This window comes from Enhydra lutris, unplaced genomic scaffold, assembly GCF_002288905.1.
Source record: "Enhydra lutris kenyoni isolate GAN:26980312 unplaced genomic scaffold, ASM228890v2 scaffoldscaffold45, whole genome shotgun sequence".
Taxonomy (NCBI): Eukaryota; Metazoa; Chordata; class Mammalia; order Carnivora; family Mustelidae; genus Enhydra; species Enhydra lutris.
The window spans coordinates 8,621,938-8,641,654 of NW_019154129.1; the positions used below are offsets into that span (position 1 = coordinate 8,621,938).

The 19,717-nt window shown below is 48.1% G+C and overlaps 1 protein-coding gene across 3 annotated transcripts in view; it reads left to right on the forward strand.

Annotated features, from left to right (window-relative positions):
- LOC111155980 (ubiquitin specific peptidase 7) overlaps positions 1 to 19,717 on the forward strand; it is a 63,610-nt gene that overhangs the window by 22,192 nt on the left and 21,701 nt on the right. The window contains exons 1-5 of one of the 3 annotated variants that reach the window (XM_022516478.1): positions 4,258 to 4,288; positions 9,617 to 9,721; positions 15,278 to 15,476; positions 17,247 to 17,385; positions 18,000 to 18,088. In XM_022516478.1, coding sequence (XP_022372186.1) covers positions 4,258 to 4,288; positions 9,617 to 9,721; positions 15,278 to 15,476; positions 17,247 to 17,385; positions 18,000 to 18,088 — 563 coding nt within the window. Of the gene's footprint in view, positions 1 to 4,257; positions 4,289 to 9,616; positions 9,722 to 10,463; positions 10,640 to 15,277; positions 15,477 to 17,246; positions 17,386 to 17,999; positions 18,089 to 19,717 lie in introns of those variants that run through there. The other 2 variants (XM_022516479.1, XM_022516477.1) reach the window with 2 other exon arrangements.

A 19,717-nucleotide genomic window follows, 5' to 3' on the forward strand; every position in this document is an offset into this window, starting at 1 on the left:
GTAGGACAGGACTGCCTCCTGGAAGTGGGCTCCCAGCCACCCTCATGGGAGTTGCATGTGGCCAAGTTGTATATAAAATCATACAAGTCATAAAACCAGAGCACTCGAGAGTAGCGGTGTTAAGCTTTGGTTTCGTTGTTTACAACGCTGCCGATCTGGTCGCCCAGTCTTGAGGAGCCAGATAGTAATAAACAGTAATAAAACCAGAGGAATGGCCAGAGGAGCTCCTGCCTGTGTTGGTCAGGACGGGCTCGATCAGATAGGTGCTTGGGGGTGGCAGCCCAGGTTTGAGCACTGGGACCATCTCAGGTTGGGCAGCAGAAGGTTGCATCTTTTGTCGCAGTGCCCTGAAGGTCATGGGCGGCTTGCTGAGAGAGCGGGAACATTTAAAAAATTCAGAGTCCTTATTGTAGCCTTCAGGGCCCTCCGTGGCCTTGGCCCTGCCTACCTTCTGTCTGAACCTCATCTCCCACTTTTTCCTTCGCCCAGTGCCCTTGTCCCTGTTGGCTCTATCCAGAGTGTGCTTCTCTAGGGCCTCTGCCAGCCTGGCTCCTTTTCATTCGGTGGTCTCCACCCAGATGTCCCCTCTTCCTTCAAGGCTAGCGCTCCTGCGGCTCCGTGACCGTACTGTGTTTTCCCCTCTGTTGCAATTATCCTCTCTTGTCTCCTCCCCCAAGAAAGCGAGCACCAGCACACCAGGGGGCTTATCTCTCTGTTCCTCCTGAACCCCAGAGCCCAGCCCAGCTCTGGGCACATAGGAGACATTTGATAAGTAGATTGACTAAAATACTGAGAAGGGAGCTGGCTCTGCCCAGCCCCACTGGAAATGCAAGCCTTTGCCTCAAATTATTCCCGCCTGGAAAAGGCAGTGTGTGCAGCAAGGAAGTAATTAGAATATTGTCTTAGTTGGTAGTTACTGTAATTGCTGGCACACAGGGCATGCCCGTGTTCTAGGGAGGTAGGTTGAATCCTTGGTCATGTAATGGGAATGGATTAGAAAGCATGTTTTTGAAGCCCGATTGAAGTTTTCCATCTAGGACTATATTCAGAAACTGCTTCTGAGAGGCTCCACTTTCCTTGCAAGGCAGAGAGAGCAGTCAGGGAAACGTATTTCCTCATGGCGCCCAGGCGTGTGTGGTCTTCGTGACTGGGGAGGCAAGTGCGGCAGATGGGCTGTGCTCCTGGTCTGCACCAGCTTCTTGAAATCCAGTGGCTGTGACGGGCGGTTACCTTCAGGAGCCGCAGAGTCCTGGAAGAGAAGGCCCGTTGTGGCGGGGCTGTGAGGAGAGTTACTGGGACCCACTGTCCTCACTTTATTGTCTCCTTGGGAGACTGTCACCTCTTTGTGACTCCCAGGTACTGTCCAAGGGCTGGAGGTGGTCTATGGTTTTGCCTGAGGCCCTGTGTTGCCTTGGAAGAATCCCCCAGGGGGCCTGGGGTCGACCCCCCCCCCCCCAAGGCGCCCACGTACTCTCATTCGCCAGGAGCGCTTCTTGTATCTTAGAGGTTCTGCTTTCTTAGGGAGTGTGCCATCTTACACCGGTGAGACCCTGGTTTGGGGGATGCCCTTCTCCCTCCCCTGCCAGGGCCTCATCAGCTGCCTCCCTGCTTGCCGCTTGCTGGGTCCCATGCATCAGCCGCCTGCTGTCTCTCTTTGCCTCCCCTTGTAGCTAGGCCCAGCGGCTGCACTCTGCCTCTCACCGTTGGCTTCTCAGCTGTCACTTTGCTCCTCTCAGTGAGCTCAGAGCTAGGGCCTGCATGTTAGCATTTATTCTGTGGACCAGAACATCAGCACATGACTTGGATTTGAATTCTGCAATGGAAGAGGGAAGGAGCTGTGTCTGAGCGTTGGAAGAGCTCTCCGGAACGGTGCCGGACGGTGTACAGGACTTGGGTCATCTGATGGGTCGCTCGGTGTCATTTGGCAGACTTGTGGTCTTAGATGCTCTGCTCTAAGGGGGCAGAGCATGGGGAAGAGTTTGGCTAACTGCTTGAGGGGAGGGGTCTAGTGCGTTCGGGAAGGATGACCTGGTGATAAAATGCAGGAGGACAAAAATCATAATACCGATGGTCACATCACTCAAGTGGCAGGAAACAAAAATAGGTAACTGTAGGCATGAGTAAATCATGGCCCGTTAATGGCGCTATTCAGAAATAAATTTCTGTGCATATTATTGTATACCGACTTGGCGTAGCTCTAGTTTATTCGTGTAGTGTGAATACCATTTTTTGTTCAGGAGAAGACGCGTGTACATTGTTGCATATGCGTATGTAGAAACAGTGAGGACGCCCGGAAGGGTATGCATGAGACAGTGGGTTTCTTCATGTTAGGATTGGGAACGGAGGAATCATCACCCCTTATTCATCTCTGTACTGCTCGCCTTGCTCCTGTGAGGTTTCATTCTTTCAAATCCATAGTAGAAATATAGAACCAGGACTTGCACAAAAATGTTTATAGCCCCTTTACTTTGTAATAGCCTCAAATTGGAAAGAACTCAGATGTTTGCAGGTCAGATGGCGTGTCCTGTCCCTGCCGTGGAATCCTGCTCTGCAATACAAAGAAATCAGTTGTTGACCTGAGTCTCCGGAGTTATTATGCTCAGTGGCAGAAGGCATTCCAAATGGTTATATACCTTGTTCATTTATATAACATTCTTGAAATGAAAAATTACGGGAATGGAGAAGGTGTGTTGTTTCCAGGAGTTAGGGGAGGGGCGTGTGCACAAGGCGGGTGGGGATGGCTATGAAAGGGCAGCCCAAGGGTCCCTGTGTTGGAACTGTTCAGTGTCTTTCCTGGGTGGACACACCCACCCACATGTGTCTTAAGAGTGCAAGTGAACAGGAATAGGATTAGTGTGTTGTGTCACCGTTGGTGTCCTGGTTATACATTGTACTATGATTTTGCAAAGTAGTGCCGGGGGATCTGGGTGAAGGGAAGTGGAGCTCTATTACTTCTATAATAATTGTGAAGCTACACTTATCTTAACAGTATGTTTAATAAAGAATGAAATCAGGGTGATCTAATAGAAATTTTCAGGGGTATAGGTTTTGTTGGGAGTAGGCACTTAATAAAGCATATAAAGAAATTCAGCCTTCAAAGCAGCATCGTGCTGCGGTACCTGCGTGGCTCAGTCACTTTGGCGTCCAGCTCTTGGTTTCGGTTCAGGTCATGACCAGGGTGGTGGGGTGGAGCCTGCACTGGGCTCTGCGCTCAGAAGGGAGTCTGCTTCATGTTCGCACTCTCTCTGGTCCTCTCCCATGCCCGCTTGCATGCGAGCTCTCTCTCTTAAATAAATAAATCTGTGTCATCATCAACAACAGAAAACGACACTGTGCCTCTTCACTCAGGACTTTTCCTTCTTTATTTCTTCCTGACTGGTGCCTCTGGGTTCACTTGGGGCCTCCATCTAACTTGTACTTTTATCTGAGGAGTGAACTCTCCTTCTGGAGGACAGACCATGTGGGCAGAGCTGGGCTTTTAGAGGAAGAACGGAGAATGGTCCCCCCTGGGGGCAGTGCCCCTCACATCCAGCTGTAGCCTTAAGCCGCTGGATCCAATGGTAAAGGGAGCTTGTGGTCATCACCTGAATGTCTGCACTGGGCCCAGCACTCAGTAGGGGCTCAGTAAATGGAGTTACAGACTCATGAAACACTTGAAGCAAACTTTACATCCTGTTTGCTCTTCAGGTCCTGCTTCAGCACAGACCCAAGCTCGCTCTTAGGCTGCCCTTTTCTGCCTTGAATGGTGTTGAGAATGGCGGGCATGCTCTGGTGCCTGCTTCATGCTGAAGCTTTCCATATGGAAGTTTAACATCAGTTACATTCCTTGCTTCTTAGGCTTAAGGGTGTTCTGTTTTCTCTTTTTTCAACTAAACTTTTGATTTGAGATGATTTTTAGATTTACAGGAGAGATGTAGTTCATGTGCTGTGTGCCTGTGATCCCCTTCACTAGTTTCCTCCTCTGTTAGCAACTTAGATCAGCAGCTAAGGAACTGGTAACCCAACTCCTGACTTCTTTTTTTCCCCTTTCTTTCTGGACCACTTTGCCTTTTGGAAGTGATTATCTAAATTGATGAAGTTGCTTAAATATGTTCCTTGTCCCAAACCCAAGAATCCTGTGTGTGTGTTGGGGGGGCTTTAAAAAAAAAAAGAATGCTGAGGTAGAGCTCCTGGAGATTCTATGCAGTCACTCTGATGTGGACGAGAGAACCCCCCCCGCCCCAGCCCCCACAGATAGCACTGCAGAGCCATGCAGACATGGCGGGCAACCACAAGCTTGGACGAGAAGGTGACTTGGGGCAGGGAGGGGTTCAGGTAGGGGGTCCATAGGCACTAATGGATTTCCACAACCAGTACTGACATTTCTGAACTATCCTACTGAAATATATTTGGGGTTCTTAATTAAGAAATCAGTATTTAGGAAGATACTGGTGTTCTCATTTACCGTGTGAACTTCTACTTGATGTAACATTCCTTAAAATGGGTGCCAGGAGAGGAGACAAGGGGAGGAGGACCGAGCAGCGGCCAGAGGGCTTTTGACTTGGAATTCCAGGTGAACTGGTGGAGTTGGGAGTTTAGGCCGAGTATGCTGCGTTGGCGCTCCGTGTGCTCTGGCCTTATACTGAGCTGTGGTTTTGCTCACTGCATTGGATCCCTAGTTGGAAGGATTGAGGAGGAATCGGGGGCCTGAGCTGAGACTGGATCTGAGGTGTGTGCTGGGGTCTGTGTGGCTTAGGCAGCACCTGGCGGCAGTACACAGCTGTCGTAGTTAGAAGCCTGTGCGGTGGTTTGTCCCCTCAGTTCCAGCCTTGTTGGGGAGAGGTGTGTGAGTAATCTTTGTGAAGTGGCAGAAGATGTCAAAGCCAGCAAATTGAAAAATCTGCTTTGTTATTTCATCCAGGAGTGGGATTCAGCACTGTTAGCGCCACATCATTTCCATAGCAATCGGCCAGTGTTCTTTGTTGCATAGTCCTGTGTTATGACATCACAGAGGGAAGTCCGTGGGAAGGGAAGCTGAATGTAAGAATGGCCTCCTCAGGAGAAAGAGGAGGAAAATCTGTGTGCTCCGTAACCAGCCACGTTAGCCTCTTCTGTGTGTTTCTAGTCTTGAGAAAAGGCATTTTGTGTCCTTTTGTATATATATAAAATTGGACCTCTGATGCATATCACAGGGTTTGGCATCAGGAGCTTTACTAGTCACAGGAATGGAAATGATCTTTGATTGTATTTGAGTGTCATAAATACATTTTGGAATAACTCCCCTCTCTTCCCCCAATATATGGCATATTTCGGACTTTTTTTTTTTTTTTTTTGAGGCATGCCCTATTGTCCTTGGTGCTTGCCAGGCATGTCCCCAATCTTATTGGAGACCATTGTGTGTCCGAAATTGAGCGCTCTGGTTCACAAATGGCCAAATGAGAGTTCACACATCTGGGGAAGGTCCAATCAGATGGGACATAAAATTCAGGAACAGGATCACTTTATATATAGTGATAAATTCATATACACACACCAATCTTGCACTTCTTTGATGATAATGAAGGCAGTCTTAACCGTTGAAGATATTTCTGGAAGTCAAATGCAGAGGTTTTGTGGGCTTCAGGTACTTTCATCATTGAATTCAGGTCCAGGGATTTACTGTGTCTTAATTAAATTTTTAATCCTCTTGCTGAACTAACTCATTTATGAGGAGCTTTTTTTAACTGGATATTCAGTCCCTTAGGAGCTAGACTTGAGTTGCCAGCTTTTTCTTCCAAGGCCCCATGGCAGTTGGTTGGGAGCTTCCTGAGGCCTTGTCTCTGGCCAGATCGCTCATGTACGTGGTGGACCTAAGAGGGACGTTTTGTCATTCCATAGCCACTGGCCTGACCAGCATCTGCATGCTTGAGGATGGAAAAGAGCAAATTGATCAACACAGCACAAATGTGTAAAAAGTTTGGGGTATTGCTCAGGAGAACCCAGTTCATACGTAGAACTCTATTTATTTTGTCTTTAGGGACCAACTGCAGAGAAATCCTGTCTTAATTAACACTAGAATAGGATGTCTCATTTATAAAATACTAGATTTTTGTCAGTCATTGCATTTAGTTAATCCTACTTCTGAAAAACTGTGGCCCATTTCCCCCCTACCCTACACCGTAGAGTGCTGTGGATGTTGATCGGTAGATCTTTTGAATTGATCTTAATTTTTTTTAAAGATTTATTGTAGAGACTCAATCTTTTTAAAAAATAAAAAAGAGAGAGAGAGAGAGAGAGAGCATGAGCCCATGGAGGGCCAGAGGGGGAGGGAGAAGCAGACTTCCTGCTGAGTGTGGAACCCAGGCTTGATCCCATGACCCTGAGATCAGGACCTGAGCCAAAATCAAGAGTTGGGCACTTAATTGACCGAGCCACTCAGGCGCCCCACCTTGATCTTGACTTATTATTACTATAACTTCCGGTGAAAAAGTACTCCAAGACCCTTAAAGATAGCCTTGTTTCAGCTATAAACTGAATTCACTTGGATCTCAGAATCTTCAGGATTACGAATCAGTTGGGGAATTCTATGACCCGCTGTAGTTCAGACTGCTTATGTCTACAAAGCATCCTAGTTTTAGGTGTGATGCTGTTTTGTATACAGAGTTTATTTTTGAATCATGCATGAAAAACCATATTTTAAGGCAATTGTAGTGGGACAGATTTGAACTGGGGAACTAAGTTAAAATACCAAGCTTACATCAAGCAAATTATTTTAAGATTTATGGTGCATTCGTGTGGTGTGAGAGTGTGTATAGTGCTGACTCGAGCTACTGCTGCTTCTGGAGAGCCTTTGAATAGTTGATGTGTCCTTCCGGTGTTTGTTTATCATGTAAAGGGAAATGAGAATTTATTTGTTCTTATTCCAGCACACTCTGTCTCTTTTATAACAGAGGTTACATGTGATGATATTTATTGCTTGGTATCTTTTTTTTTTTTTTAACTTATAGTTTAGAGAACTTCCCAGATAGGTACATTGAAACACTGCTTTATAAAACACTGCTACATAATATTCTATTGGTGGAATGTGCCATAATTTATTTCATAGTCCTTCATAGGGGTTTTTCCTCATAAAATATTTTTAATGATGGTTTGGTGTTTATTTAGGAGGCTATATGTGGATGAAGTACATTTCAAAATGCCTTTTTAAAAATGTTGCTTTTTAAGCACGTTTTAGAGTTTGAGCTAATTAAACATCAGCAAAAAGGATTTCTTCTCCCCACTCCACTTTGTGTGTGTGTGTGATGGTTGAGGGACCAGTTCAAAAATGTGTGTGTGTGTGTGTGTGTGTGTGTGTGTATATATATATATATATATATATATATATATATATTTAAATAACTTTAACACAGTTGTTAAATACATGTATTGATAGTTAATAAGACGAGTATCAGAATTGGAAGTGATATAAATTTGGCAATATCTGTTTATTGGCCTCCAGAGAGTTCTAAGGTGTATTTTGAGATGCTTAAGGGAAAAAACATGTTTTATATTCAGGCATTACTTAAGATGTAATCTGATAATAGGGAGTTGGTCTAGAGGGGAACCATGGAGGGTGCTGTCCGTGGTGCTGAATCAGACCGCCTGCCGATCTGAATGGGGGGGAAAGGCTCTGAAATGTCACAGGCCTAGAACACACTTAGGTAGCTGTTTTTAAAACCAGATCTCCTGTTCATAGCTAAGACTGTTGTTCAGTCAGCATGTGTACAGGCAGCATAAAGGGGCCACATTAGTTGCAGTGAGCTGTTCTTACATCTGGAAGCAGGGGAGGGTTTATATATGAAGTATGGACCCTTTTGGCTAGTGAAGGCTATTTAAATCCCAAGTCCTGAGGTAACCTTTTTTTCCTTAAAAGTCAAGGACTTGCGTCAGTGCGAGATGATTGTTTTTTTTTTTTTTTCTTTTTAAGATTTTATTTATTTTTTTGCCAGAGATCACGATTAGGCAGAGAGGCAGGCAGAGAGAGAGGAAAGGAAGGAGGCCCCCCACTGAGCAGAGAGCCCGATGCAGGACTCGATCCCAGGACCCTGGGATCACGACCCAAGCCGAAGGTCGAGGCTTCAACCCACTGAGCCACCCAGGCAGTTTACCTTGTATTTGCCATTCATTGCTTCACAGTTTTGAATCCATGCCTTTGATCATATGTAAATGTTTGTCAAGCTGCATTTCAGCAAGCATTTAGAAATCTATAGCACAGGGGTGCCTGGGTGGCTCCAGTTGGTTAAGCATCTGCCTTTGGCTCAGGTCATGATCCCAGGGTCCTGGGACTGAGCCCAGGGAGTCTGTTTCTCCTCTTCTCCCCTTCCCACCCCACTCGTGTACTCTCTCTCTCTCTCTCTCTCTCTCTCTCTCTCTCAAATAAATAAATAAATAAATAACATCTTTTTTTTTTTTTTAAACAAAGAAGAAGTCTTAGCGCATCTTTTTTTTTTTTTTTAAGATTTTTATTTTATTTATTTATTTGAGAGAGAGACAGTGAGAGAGAGCATGAGCGAGAAGGTCAGAGGGAGAAGCAGACTCCCCATGGAGCTGGGAGCCCGATGCGGGACTCGATCCCAGGACTCCGGGATCATGACCTGAGCCAAAGGCAGTCGTCCAACCAACTCAGCCACCCAGGCGTCCCTTAGCGCATCTTTTTATGTGCTTCTCAATCCTTTCCAACTCTTTATAAATGCCAATCCTCCTAGGGACCCCATTTCACACTCCCTCTGCCCCCTCCCCTCAATCTCCAGTTTGTTTTTTGCATGGATTTATACTTCAGTTATCACAGTAATTGTCCAGTGACACTCTGAGTCTCACAATGTGATGTTTTAAAGTGCTGATTTGTGATTGAAAGTTCTAATACACACTGCTATGTGTGTGTATATATATATATATATATTTTTTTTTTTTTTAAACATTTTTATTTATTTATTTGACAGAGAGAGATCACAAGTAGGCAGAGAGGCAGGCAGAGAGAGAGGAGGAAGCAGGCTTTCCACAGAGCAGAGAGCCCGATGCGGGGCTTGATCCCAGGACCCTGGGATCATGACCTGAGCCGAAGGCAGAGGCTTTAACCCACTGAGCCACCCAGGCGCCCCAACACTGCTATGTATATATTTAGTTAACAATATTTCCCTTGGGTTGAGTTTTATTTTCGTTTTTTTTAAGATTTATTTGAGAGTGAGCAAGCGCAGGTTGAGGAGCAGAGGGAGAGGGAGAAGCCGGCTTCCCATTGAGCAGGGAGCCCGCTGTGGGGTTTGGGGCTTGAATCTGGGGACTCTGGATTCATGACCTGAGCCGAAGGCAGACGCTTAACCGACTGAGCCACCCTGGCACTTCGTGGGGTTGAGTTTTAATGAGTAGGAAGGCCGTCTCAGAATATTACTGCAGATAGAGCAAATGTGGCATAGTGATTGTTTGCATCCCATTTAGCATTTTGAAAGCAAAGTTCATATTTAGTGAACATATTAGTAAACACCTTTTGAGTTAGAGTGTGTTCATTATGGTACATTTGGATGATATTAGTGACTGGAAATCATCAAAAGTACAAATATGCTTTTCTTTATTTAATCCAAGACCTGAAGGTAAAAACCATGGAATTTCTCTGTTTTCTTTAAAGCTGGAGATACAGATGACCCACCAAGAATTACTCAAAACCCTGTTATCAACGGGAATGTAGCCATGAGTGATGGGCACAACAACACAGAGGAAGATATGGAGGACGGTGAGTACACGCGGTTTACTTGCACTGGGCAGAAAACTATCAGAAACACAACTAGACGTGCTGTAGGTTTCTTCCCTGAGTACTTCTGAGCTCCTTAGGAGTAGCTAGCTTTCAGGTTTGTATCTGAGGCAAATTTAGGAGACTGTTTTGGTTTTGAATTTCAAGATTAGCTGCAAATTTCAGGGTAAAGTGGTTCTCCCCAGCCTAGGTGAGAAGGTTTAAGTACAGAAGTTTGTAATTGACGGGGGTTTACTCAGGTTTGCAATTTCCCAGCCACTGTTAGTGTTCAGAACAAGTGTATCTTACTCTCCTTTCCTTTTTGTTTGCAGCAAGATACTTCTAGACATTGGAACTTGGCTTTCCATTGCACTCTTTTTGTAGCGTGTATCAGTTGTCTGTAGCTGATAATCCCTCCCCGCTCCCGTTAGGTGTGAAGTCTGAATCGAGCTTCGGGCTTCATTCTCCCACACTGACTTTTGGTGTGTATCATCTATGCAAAAAGTGTATGCATAGGTATATGCATGGACATTTTGTGCCCAGGAGATGACTTTCTTTCAAGGCTGTTTCTTCTTTATAATTTACCAGATAGGTGACCTGTACACTTAATTGCCAGGTCAAAGTCATGAAACGGTAGCGGCCAGTAATCGCTTTATGCGGCCCCTGGAATCTTGCAGTGTGATATGAAACCATGTTCTGTCAAAAGCATGTCCGTCCATCCTCATGAGGGTTGTGTCCTTCCCAGGGGAGTAACGGGGCAGTTGAAAGGAACCGTCAGTCACGGGCTGCACCACCAGAAGGACTGCTGTTCAGACCTCCTGCCAAAAGTTCAGCCTCCGTGAGAAACTGCAGCCGTAGTTGAGCGTTCTCTCACAGAGCCGTTTACCCCCTGGCAGCTGGCTGAGGCAATATCTGAGGAAGGTAAAGAGGCGTGGTCTCCACCCCGCTGCTTTGTTACCTGTGGAGTGCGCTTTCCACGGTAGCTCAAGGGCAATGGTGTGGGTATGGTCTCCGGTCGCCGGGCTCTTGGTTTTAGTGCGGACACCGGAGGTGCCGAAAGTGATTCAGAGAGTGCGGTTGGGAAGGTGTGGCCAGGCCCGGTGTGCAGGTGTGAGGCGGAGACGGTTCCAGTCCCTTGAGGAGCAGTACCTGGCCCACCCCAGGCAGAGAGCTCCCCGTCTAGTTCCACAGAGCAATTCCAAAGGAGTATTTCCTCGCGTGTGTTTTTGGGGGGGGGGCTGGGAGGAGGTGCAGATGTAGATAAAGGGCAGAGTTTCTCGACTTGGGCACTGTTGCCTTTTTGGGTGAATCATTCTTTGTTGTAGGGGCTGTCCTCGTTGTGATTGGATGCCAATGTCATCCCACCCTTACGCCCTCTCCTTGCAGTCCTGACAACCAGAAATAGGACACTGCCAGATGTCTCTGGGGGTTCAGAGTGCCTCATTTGAGAACCACTGTTAGGAGATCCGTAATGTACATGAAAACCCCTTTCCTTTTCAGGCAAATTTTACTACATTAGTAGTAGTAAATAATGTGCCAAACCATAGAACCTAATAGTGGAAATATTCCTGTAGTGAGTTACCAAACGGGGAAAGGGTATTAAAGGACAAAGCAGAGCAGTCTTCGGTAGCACCATGTTCCTGGTTTGGGATTTTAGGTGTCTTTTGAAAGGCCCAGTATAAGAGAGTGAAAAGATTTTTATCTCTTTCATGGTAAGGGGCTGGGAGGGAGATTGTTCTGGTTCTAGGAGTAGAAGCCTTAGTTGAAGGCAGCATTTTCCCAGTTGTGATAAGTATTTTGAAACTCTTTTCTGTGGGATGTTAGCATGTGGCGAGATGTCTAGGAAGTTTGAGGGGTGCTGGGCCAACCAGAAGTCCCTATCGCGGGCTTCTCTGGGCTGTCTGTACCTTAATGTCTTTCTCCAAAAGACTTGTTTTGTTAACGCTTCCCCAAGACTCTGAACTTTAGAAACCCTTTTCTTGAATCTCCTTCTGACATGGGAAAGTACGACACACGATCCAGGAAATGCTGGATTAGGCTTATCTACTGGGCAGAAGGGCCTTCTTTGGGAGCGGAGTTTCTCTGCAAAAGCTAAATGGCCGACAGCACAGACAGGTGTTGGGTGGAGATAGCGAACGTGTCTAAAAGTCCTGGTAACGTGGGATTACGGGCAAGAGTCAGAATCCTTTTCTGGTTGCACCTGCCCATGCTACTTTGGTTTTAGTTTCTTACTCTGTTTTTCCGTAGTTGAAGAGGAGAAGTTTTAGTGTCATTGCAGCCCCAGTAGAAGTTGGTACCCATGAAACAAAAGTAATGTCTGGGGATTAAGGAGGACTTGAAAAGAATGAAAAACAGAGGTCTGATAAAATGACTGTGAGAGCGCTGTCTGGGGACCCTTCAGGCTCAGCTTCTGGCATAAGATAAAACAACAGACCGTATCGCCCTCTACCTTTTTTTCAAGCAACTGGACCCTGGGCTGGTTCATTGGCCTTTGCCCTGCGAAGATGAGGCGGGAGCACGAACCGGCGTGGGGCGCTGCTGTGTGAGGGCAGGGTGGAGGTGGTAGGTGACTGAGTGTTGAGGCTGAGGATGTGTGGTGACAGCAGGGAGCAGACATGCATCGTCCTGTTCTGGACAGTGCAAAGAGCTACGCAGTAACGCACCAAGTGTGGCGTCTGGGCAGGTTGTAGAGTCTGTTCAGATGAAGCTGATTCTGCAGGGTGTGGGACATTCCTCAGAATCCCACGTGAACTGCTTTCCTTTTTTTTTTTTTTTTTTTAAATTTTAAAGTAATTATAGACACAGGAAAGTCGCAAAAATAGAATCCTGAGTAACTTTCACCTGTTTTCTTGGGCAAAGACATTTATGTCTCCTGTAATTGCTTACGGAAGTATGATCAGGCCAGGCCTTTCTGCCAAAGATGGGTTTCTAGCCTGCTCTGCTCTTTCGTAGACCCTCTTGCCTTGACCTTTCAGTATATAATGTTATTTTTCATTTATGTAATTAGTTACAAAGAGTTGAGAGCCATAAGGTGACATTTTATTCACATGAAAGCTCATGTTAAATGTCCCAGTTAGCATATTTCCCGAAGTAAGTCTGTCCTGAGGATGTGCCTGGAATGGGAGGTGGAAGGTCAGTCCACGCATGTGAGCGGAGCGTGTGAGGCAGGGGCTGCGGGACGTCTCTGCCTCTGAAGGGAGGGTTCGCTCTAGGCAGCTTGGTGCCCTCTGCGTTTTGTTGGGTTCTATTTAATATTTAGGATGAATTCTGGAATTCTTTATAAAGTGTGGGGGAGAACAAAAAAGTAGGATACGTTTCATTTTGTGTCTGTGTAAAAACCGAATGCGACAAAGAATGGAATCGTATCGGAAAGCCAGTAGTTGAGTTAGAAGCGTGGCAGAGCTTCGGGACAGTGAGCTCTTCAGGGTCTCATGAGTGTGTGCCTTGAGGTGATTTCTCATTTGGTTGATGGCATTTCTTTGGTCCCCATAAAGCAGGCCTGTTTGATTGGACTCCGCATTTGGGAGTTGCTAAACCCTAGAATACGGCATTTTGTAAACCAGAGGCAAGATCACCATTTAGGGGCCACAGATCTTGAGTAATGAAACCTGCTGTACTCATTTTGTGAGTCACCTCGGATGAGATACACCACAGCCTCGGCGAGCCTCAGTTCCCTCGTCTGCAAAGTGGGAGTGACCTCTGTCTTGGGCCCCCTTGCAGGATTGAGAGGCAGCTCACGTGTGAGTCTGAAATAGTGGCCCACTTTGTTCCTAAGCCGTTCTGACACATGACCTTGAACCCATCTCTTGGCCTTTTCGGGGACTTTTGCCCCTCCGAGGGGCTTAAGTCCTTGCTGCCTCTTGAAGAATCTTGGGTACATACTGCAGCTCTGAGACGGGACGCCCCCTCTGGAGCAGCCCTTCCTTCCGAAGGGCCTGTGCCGTATGTGGAGCTGGGTTACATGGAGCCGAGACATTGGGGGAGGAAGAGTGTCGACACGAGGGGTCAGGGCCAGCTGTCACGCTTACTTTTGGTTCTCATTTCTTTGGTAAAGAATGCCGCCCTCTCATGAGGATTGATGGACATGTTTTCTTCAGAGCAATTCAGGTAGTCGCACACATGCACGCTTTGGAGCCCAAGGAGTCTGTATCCCGGGCACTTGGTTGTCTTAGCGAAGTTTGGAGACTGAAGGATGGAGGCAGCGTGTCCTTACCATGCTCTTCCCCAAGCCCGAGAGCCTCCCTTGGCGCTTCAGGGGCTTGGGGGTCAGGGATACCAGAACAGCCCCCGGTGCCAAACCAGGCAGACCTTCCGTGTTCCTTACAGGGGCACACCTCTCTGCTGGTTCTCGTCCCACCCGGTCAGCTGCAGCCTGTCTGTGGCCACGAGGTACCAAAGTGGAGAGAAAGCACGTAGAGATTAGTATAGCACCTTGACCTTGGGTAGCCGCTTCCTGGCGTTCTGTAAAAGTGCCAGCCAGTAAGATGGCGCGGCCTGGGGAGGGCTGCCCTTCACGGGAGCTGAGAAGCGCCCACACAGATGCTGCTGGGCTTGTCAGGGCTCATCAGCAGCCAATGTCACCTGTAAATGAAGAGTCACCATCTCAGTCAAAGGTGCAGTTCTAAAGTGTGACTTTTTTCCCCTCCCCAAGATCTTACTTACTTATTTGAGAGAGAAACAGGCTCCCCGCGGAGCAGGAAGGCCGCTGCGGGACTCGACCCCAGGACCCTGGGATCATGACCAGAGCAGAAGGCAGATGCTTAACCCACTGAGCCACCCAGGTGCCCCTAAAGTGGGACTTGTAATTGAAAGTCTGCTAAGAAAGAGGCACTCTATCCATACTCCACTTTCTATTGGAGGAAACCTTAATTTCCTAAATTGGCCTTCAGATCTTGTTGAGTAAATGTAACGATTTTTATGATTCATGTGGAGAAGAATACCAGTTTCTTTCTCTTTAAGTTAATCCCCCTTCAGGAGTCCAGGCTGCTATTTTCACAGAAATGGAGAACTGGTGAATTTAACATTTATTTTGGGGATCACTTCTTAGCAGTCTTGTCTCTCAAACAGCGCTGGGCTGCGGCGGGCGTGGCTGTGGCACTCTCTCCGGGTGCCCTGTGGGCCCCGAGCGCCCACAAGCACCTCGCCCCCCTCCCTGCTCCTCTGCAGACCGGGCCCAAGTCAGCTCTTCCCTCTTCCTCCCGGTGCCCCTGCCTTTAGCAGGTATCCCACGAGCGGGGGCCTGTCCACCCACTGAGGGTGACTTGGGAATTGCCAGAGTAGAGTAGACCTTTCTTACAGGCCGAACTCTGGAATCGAGGAGGGCAGGCAGGTGCGTGTCGTTAGCCCTCTGGGTTTGGATGTCACTCACACATGAGCTTGTGTCACCGCACTGTTGTGGGTTATCAGTGCTTAGGAAGGATGCTCTTGCTTCCCTCAGTCAGGGTTAGCTTGCGGGTTCCCGCAGGTGTCGGTTGTCCCACGCGGGGTCCCACGGCTGCTGGCCGTTGGTGCTGTTTGACAATGCCCGAGCCCTGTGATTGACACGGCCTTTTCTTGCAGACACGAGTTGGCGCTCCGAGGCGACCTTTCAGTTCACTGTCGAGCGCTTCAGCAGACTGAGTGAGTCGGTCCTTAGCCCTCCGTGTTTTGTGCGAAATCTGCCATGGAAGATTATGGTGATGCCACGCTTTTATCCAGACAGACCACACCAAAAAAGCGTAGGATTCTTTCTCCAGTGCAATGCTGAATCTGATTCCACGTAAGACAGTTTAAATGATGCGATTACAAACCCACAAATAGTTACGCTATGCGATTGAAGGCCCGATCTGATCGGCCTCTTTGAACTTAACGGTATTGAGTTTCCTTGCTGCCTCTACATAGCCCTTTGATTTTACATTTGATGAAATACATTCCCCTCCTTAAAACTCACTGGTAGGTATTCTGTCCAAATTAGAAAAGGTGTCAGTTTTTCTTGCAAATGAGAAAGTGAGGTTCACGTGTTAGGATCTTCCAGCCCATGGAACCTCGAATCGGGCCCCTGTGCACGGGCTCACTACTGAATTCCGGGCTTTGGTAGGTTATCAGTCCCTGCCCGAAGGGAAAACTGTAGTCCCGGAAAGTCCTCCGGTCCCGTGGCCTCCCCATCGTTGTGTTAACCAGTTCCTGTGTGTGGATTCAGAAAGATCGAATTAAAACGCTCCTGGAGGGTATAACAACATGGGCCTCTTCAGCTTATTTTAGGAATATTGTTTTGTTCCTGTCATTTTAAAAAAGAAGTGTGTAATAAAATGTCTTCAAATTGAGAAAAGTCTTCACGGTCCCATCATTCAGATGAAACTAAAGATTAAGGCTTCACATTTTCTCCCCACTGATTCCTTCTCAAAAGGAGAAGGAATTAAAAACTGTCACCGTTCAGCATTTCTCAGAGGCTTAATTCACATTGTTTGAAGGGGTCCCCGGATCACTAGGTCACCATGTCCTTCTCGTTCCCTATCGAGGATCCCATGAGAAGGCTGTTTCCTTGGGCCATGATTGTGTGGTCACCCCCAGATGGTGGCCCTTTGGAGCTCTCATTGAAGGCTGTTACCCAAAGGGCACTGGCCCTCCCTGTTCTGTCCAGGCCCCAGGGAATGCAGTCCGTTTCCTTGGGCTCTTGGCTGGGATGGGTAAGAAGTGCGAAGCCGGGTGTGTGCTACAGCCTGTGTGTAGGTTAAATTTTTTTCCCCTGTGTTCCCATTATGATCTGGTTTCCGGTGAGTATTTGGGCTGCACATTAGTCTAACAGGCAACTTCACGCTGACAGTCACTGGGGAAACAGCGAGCGGGCCGTGTCCAGTGTGGCCGGCCCGAGCCAGCGTAGTGCCGGTACTGACACTGCGCTCAGGTCTCTAGCTCCAAGCCCTTAGTGGACCTTTCAAGGGCTGTAGCCTTTTGGTTTTTAGACATTGGTCCAGAGGCCCTTTTGTGATCTCTGCTCACCTTGACGGCAGCAGGGCTCTTGGGCTGTGCCGGGATTCGGTGGCTCTTCTTGGAGTCCCCCAGGAGCGGCCGGCGCAGCTCTCCCCGGGAGCTGCTGTGGCGGCGGGGGGGAGGGGGCTCCTGGAGGGCACGACTCTCACCATCTCTCGTTCTGTTGTGTCACTAATACCCGGAGTAGATACTAAAACTACCATGTGACCAGAAAACCAGCCTCTCATAGAATCTGAAGATCAGTGTCTAAAATTCAGAAACTTTTCTGTTTTACTGGTAGCAATAAAAAAAAAAAGAACCTGACCTAAAACTTCGTAAAGAAATTAAAATGAATAAAACCACGGGTTAGATCACTACAGGTGGCCTACGAGCACCCCCAGACTCTTAGCTGTGTTCCCCATTAGAGGTAAATGTGTCGCTCTCCCAGCTCCTCCCACCCCTCCCAAAAAATAAAAGAGGAAGAAGGAGAACTAATGTGGGAAGTTCTGTGTACTGCGTTACTGAAGTGAGCAGACGTCCGTTAAATCGGTCAACTGAGGCTTAGGTTTTCCTTGAACAGGTCGTGGTCCTGCCACGCGCAAGCCGTGCTGAAGATCATAAACTACAGAGACGACGAGAAGTCGTTCAGCCGCCGCATTAGTCACCTGTTCTTCCACAAGGAGAACGACTGGGGGTTTTCCAACTTCATGGCCTGGAGCGTAAGTAACCGACTGTTGACACGGAGTCATCTGAGCCTTACTCCTTCCCGAGTTCCTTCACTCCTCAGAGCCCTGTGTCTTGTAGCATCAAATGCGTGCTTCCTAAGTGGGGCAGGTGTCCGGAACTGTGTGTCCTCCTGTTTGCTGGCTGACGTTTTTAAGCAGCCGGCAGGGCAGTATTGGGGTGGGGGGCACCCAAGTCGGGCATGGTTTCAGGGAACCTCCTCAGTTCTCAGGCCCAGGTTTTTTGGCTGCTCTTGGGAGAGGTGGAACCCAGGAGCGCGCTGTCAGGAGTGTCCTGCTCAGCCCTCCAGCACTGGATCCCCGGAACCTCTCCGAGCCCTTGCTCTGGGGCCCGAGTGCTGGTGCCTCAGGCCATGCCCTGGATCAGCCCCCAGTGCCTCCCGGAGCTTCCTGGAGGGATCTAGCCCTTGCCGGTCTTGTTCAGAGACATTAGTTAAAGCAGATCAAAACGCTGCAAAATCAGAAGCACCATGTGGGGGTTGGAAAAGTAGTGTTTTCCTCTAATACGTAGAGGGCACTGGGGTAATTGTTTAGAACGAAGCGAGCATTCGTGTGTTCTTATGCAAGTTGGATATTCTTATTTTTTATAGGAAGTGACTGATCCTGAGAAAGGATTTATAGATGATGACAAAGTTACTTTTGAAGTCTTTGTACAGGCGGATGCTCCCCATGGAGTTGCGTAAGTTTTTCTTTAATTGGGTGCTCTTAAGAAACACCTTTTGTGCTGTGATGAGAGAAGCACTAGCATGTGAGCAGAGACACACATACTTAACAGATACGCACCCTCTCTGCGCTTGCCCACACAGTCGGGGGGTGTGCGGCTCTGCACGCCAGCCTCACGTTCACTCCTTTGCTTGGCCTGTTTTCTGGAGCGGTTTCTGTAGGCCGGACACTGCTGTGCATTAGGAAGGTGATGGTGGTCGGCAAGATAGCCGTGCATTTCTGTCCTCAAATATCCAGACTGGTGGGGCAGTTCATAAATCCTGCAGAGGAAATGCCCAGATTTTACTCTGAAGACGGCAGGGATAGGAGGGTCTGGGAGCGGCGAGTCTGAGTCAGGAAGCAGGGGCGGAATGAGTGGGTTGAAGATGGTGAGGAAGGTGGACCCCAGCACGGAGGACCGGCAGGAGATGGGATGATTGCTCAGTGGTGGGAGGTCTGTGTGCACAAGGCAGTGTTCAGCCTTACAGGAGGCATGGAGGGGTGCTGGGCTACTTGGCAAGGAGGGGAAGAGGTTGGGGCAGGGAGAGCAGCAGGAGCCAGGAGACCAGCAGGGAAGGCTGGGGTGAAGGTGTGGAGCTTGAGCCGGAAGCTGGACTCTGGCTGTGGGGCCCTACTGCCTTGTCCAGGCCCCAGGGTGAGGCGGCGAGTGCAGTCTGGGAAGACGCTGAGCGGCAGGCACCCGTTTCTTGCTCCCCTTATTTTATCTCCACATGGTCCTGTTCTGGCAAGAGCGCGGGTGTGGGTTGACCCGGATGGCCGGGGCTGGGAACTGTGGGGCGGCCGAGGAGGAGCTGTTACTGAGTCCGGCCCGGCTGCTGTGGGCTGGGGCGTGTGCAGGAAGAATCCAGCTTTCCCTGAGCCTTTTCAGAGCTCAGGTTAGATTCAGACATCAGGACTGGAAGTACAAACAAGAAGATTAAATTTTTGTGGGATTTTAAGCCACCCCCCCATTTTGAAAGTCTTCCCCTATGTTTATGATGGTACTTTACTTGACTGAAAAAGTGGATTGGGGTTTTCCAGCCTCACTAATCACAGCAGATTTCTTGCTTTAGTTTGATCTGTTCAGCCATTATTGCTTAATTTTTATGATTGTAGTTTTTAAAATAACCATCTATAATTGAGGATTCTTGCATTTTCTTGCCAGTTTTTAAAATTCTCCATGGGTGCATTCATACACACGGACACTCACACCCACTCACACACACACACTTGAGCCAGGGCCCTTTGGGACACCTGAGTGTGGCAGCAAGGTCATAGGCTAACCCCTGGAATCACAGAGTACTATGGACCCTGGCCTCGGCCAACAGTAAACATCTCTAGGGTTGATCACGCTTGGTGGCAGTCATATTTGTTCATGGCTTTGCGTTATATACAGAGGGTGCTGGGGAAGGGGGTGGCTTTAGCTGGCATTCTCTTCCTGTGACGATGGGGGCAGTGTGCAGCACGGGCTGCTAATTCTGAGAAAATACATCTTTTCTCCTCAGCAACCACCACTGTAGACTAGGGAGAAAGAGAACTGGGAGTTGAGAAGCCGAACTAGAATTTGCCCCAGTGTACATGCTTGTCTTCGCTTCTCTGTATAACT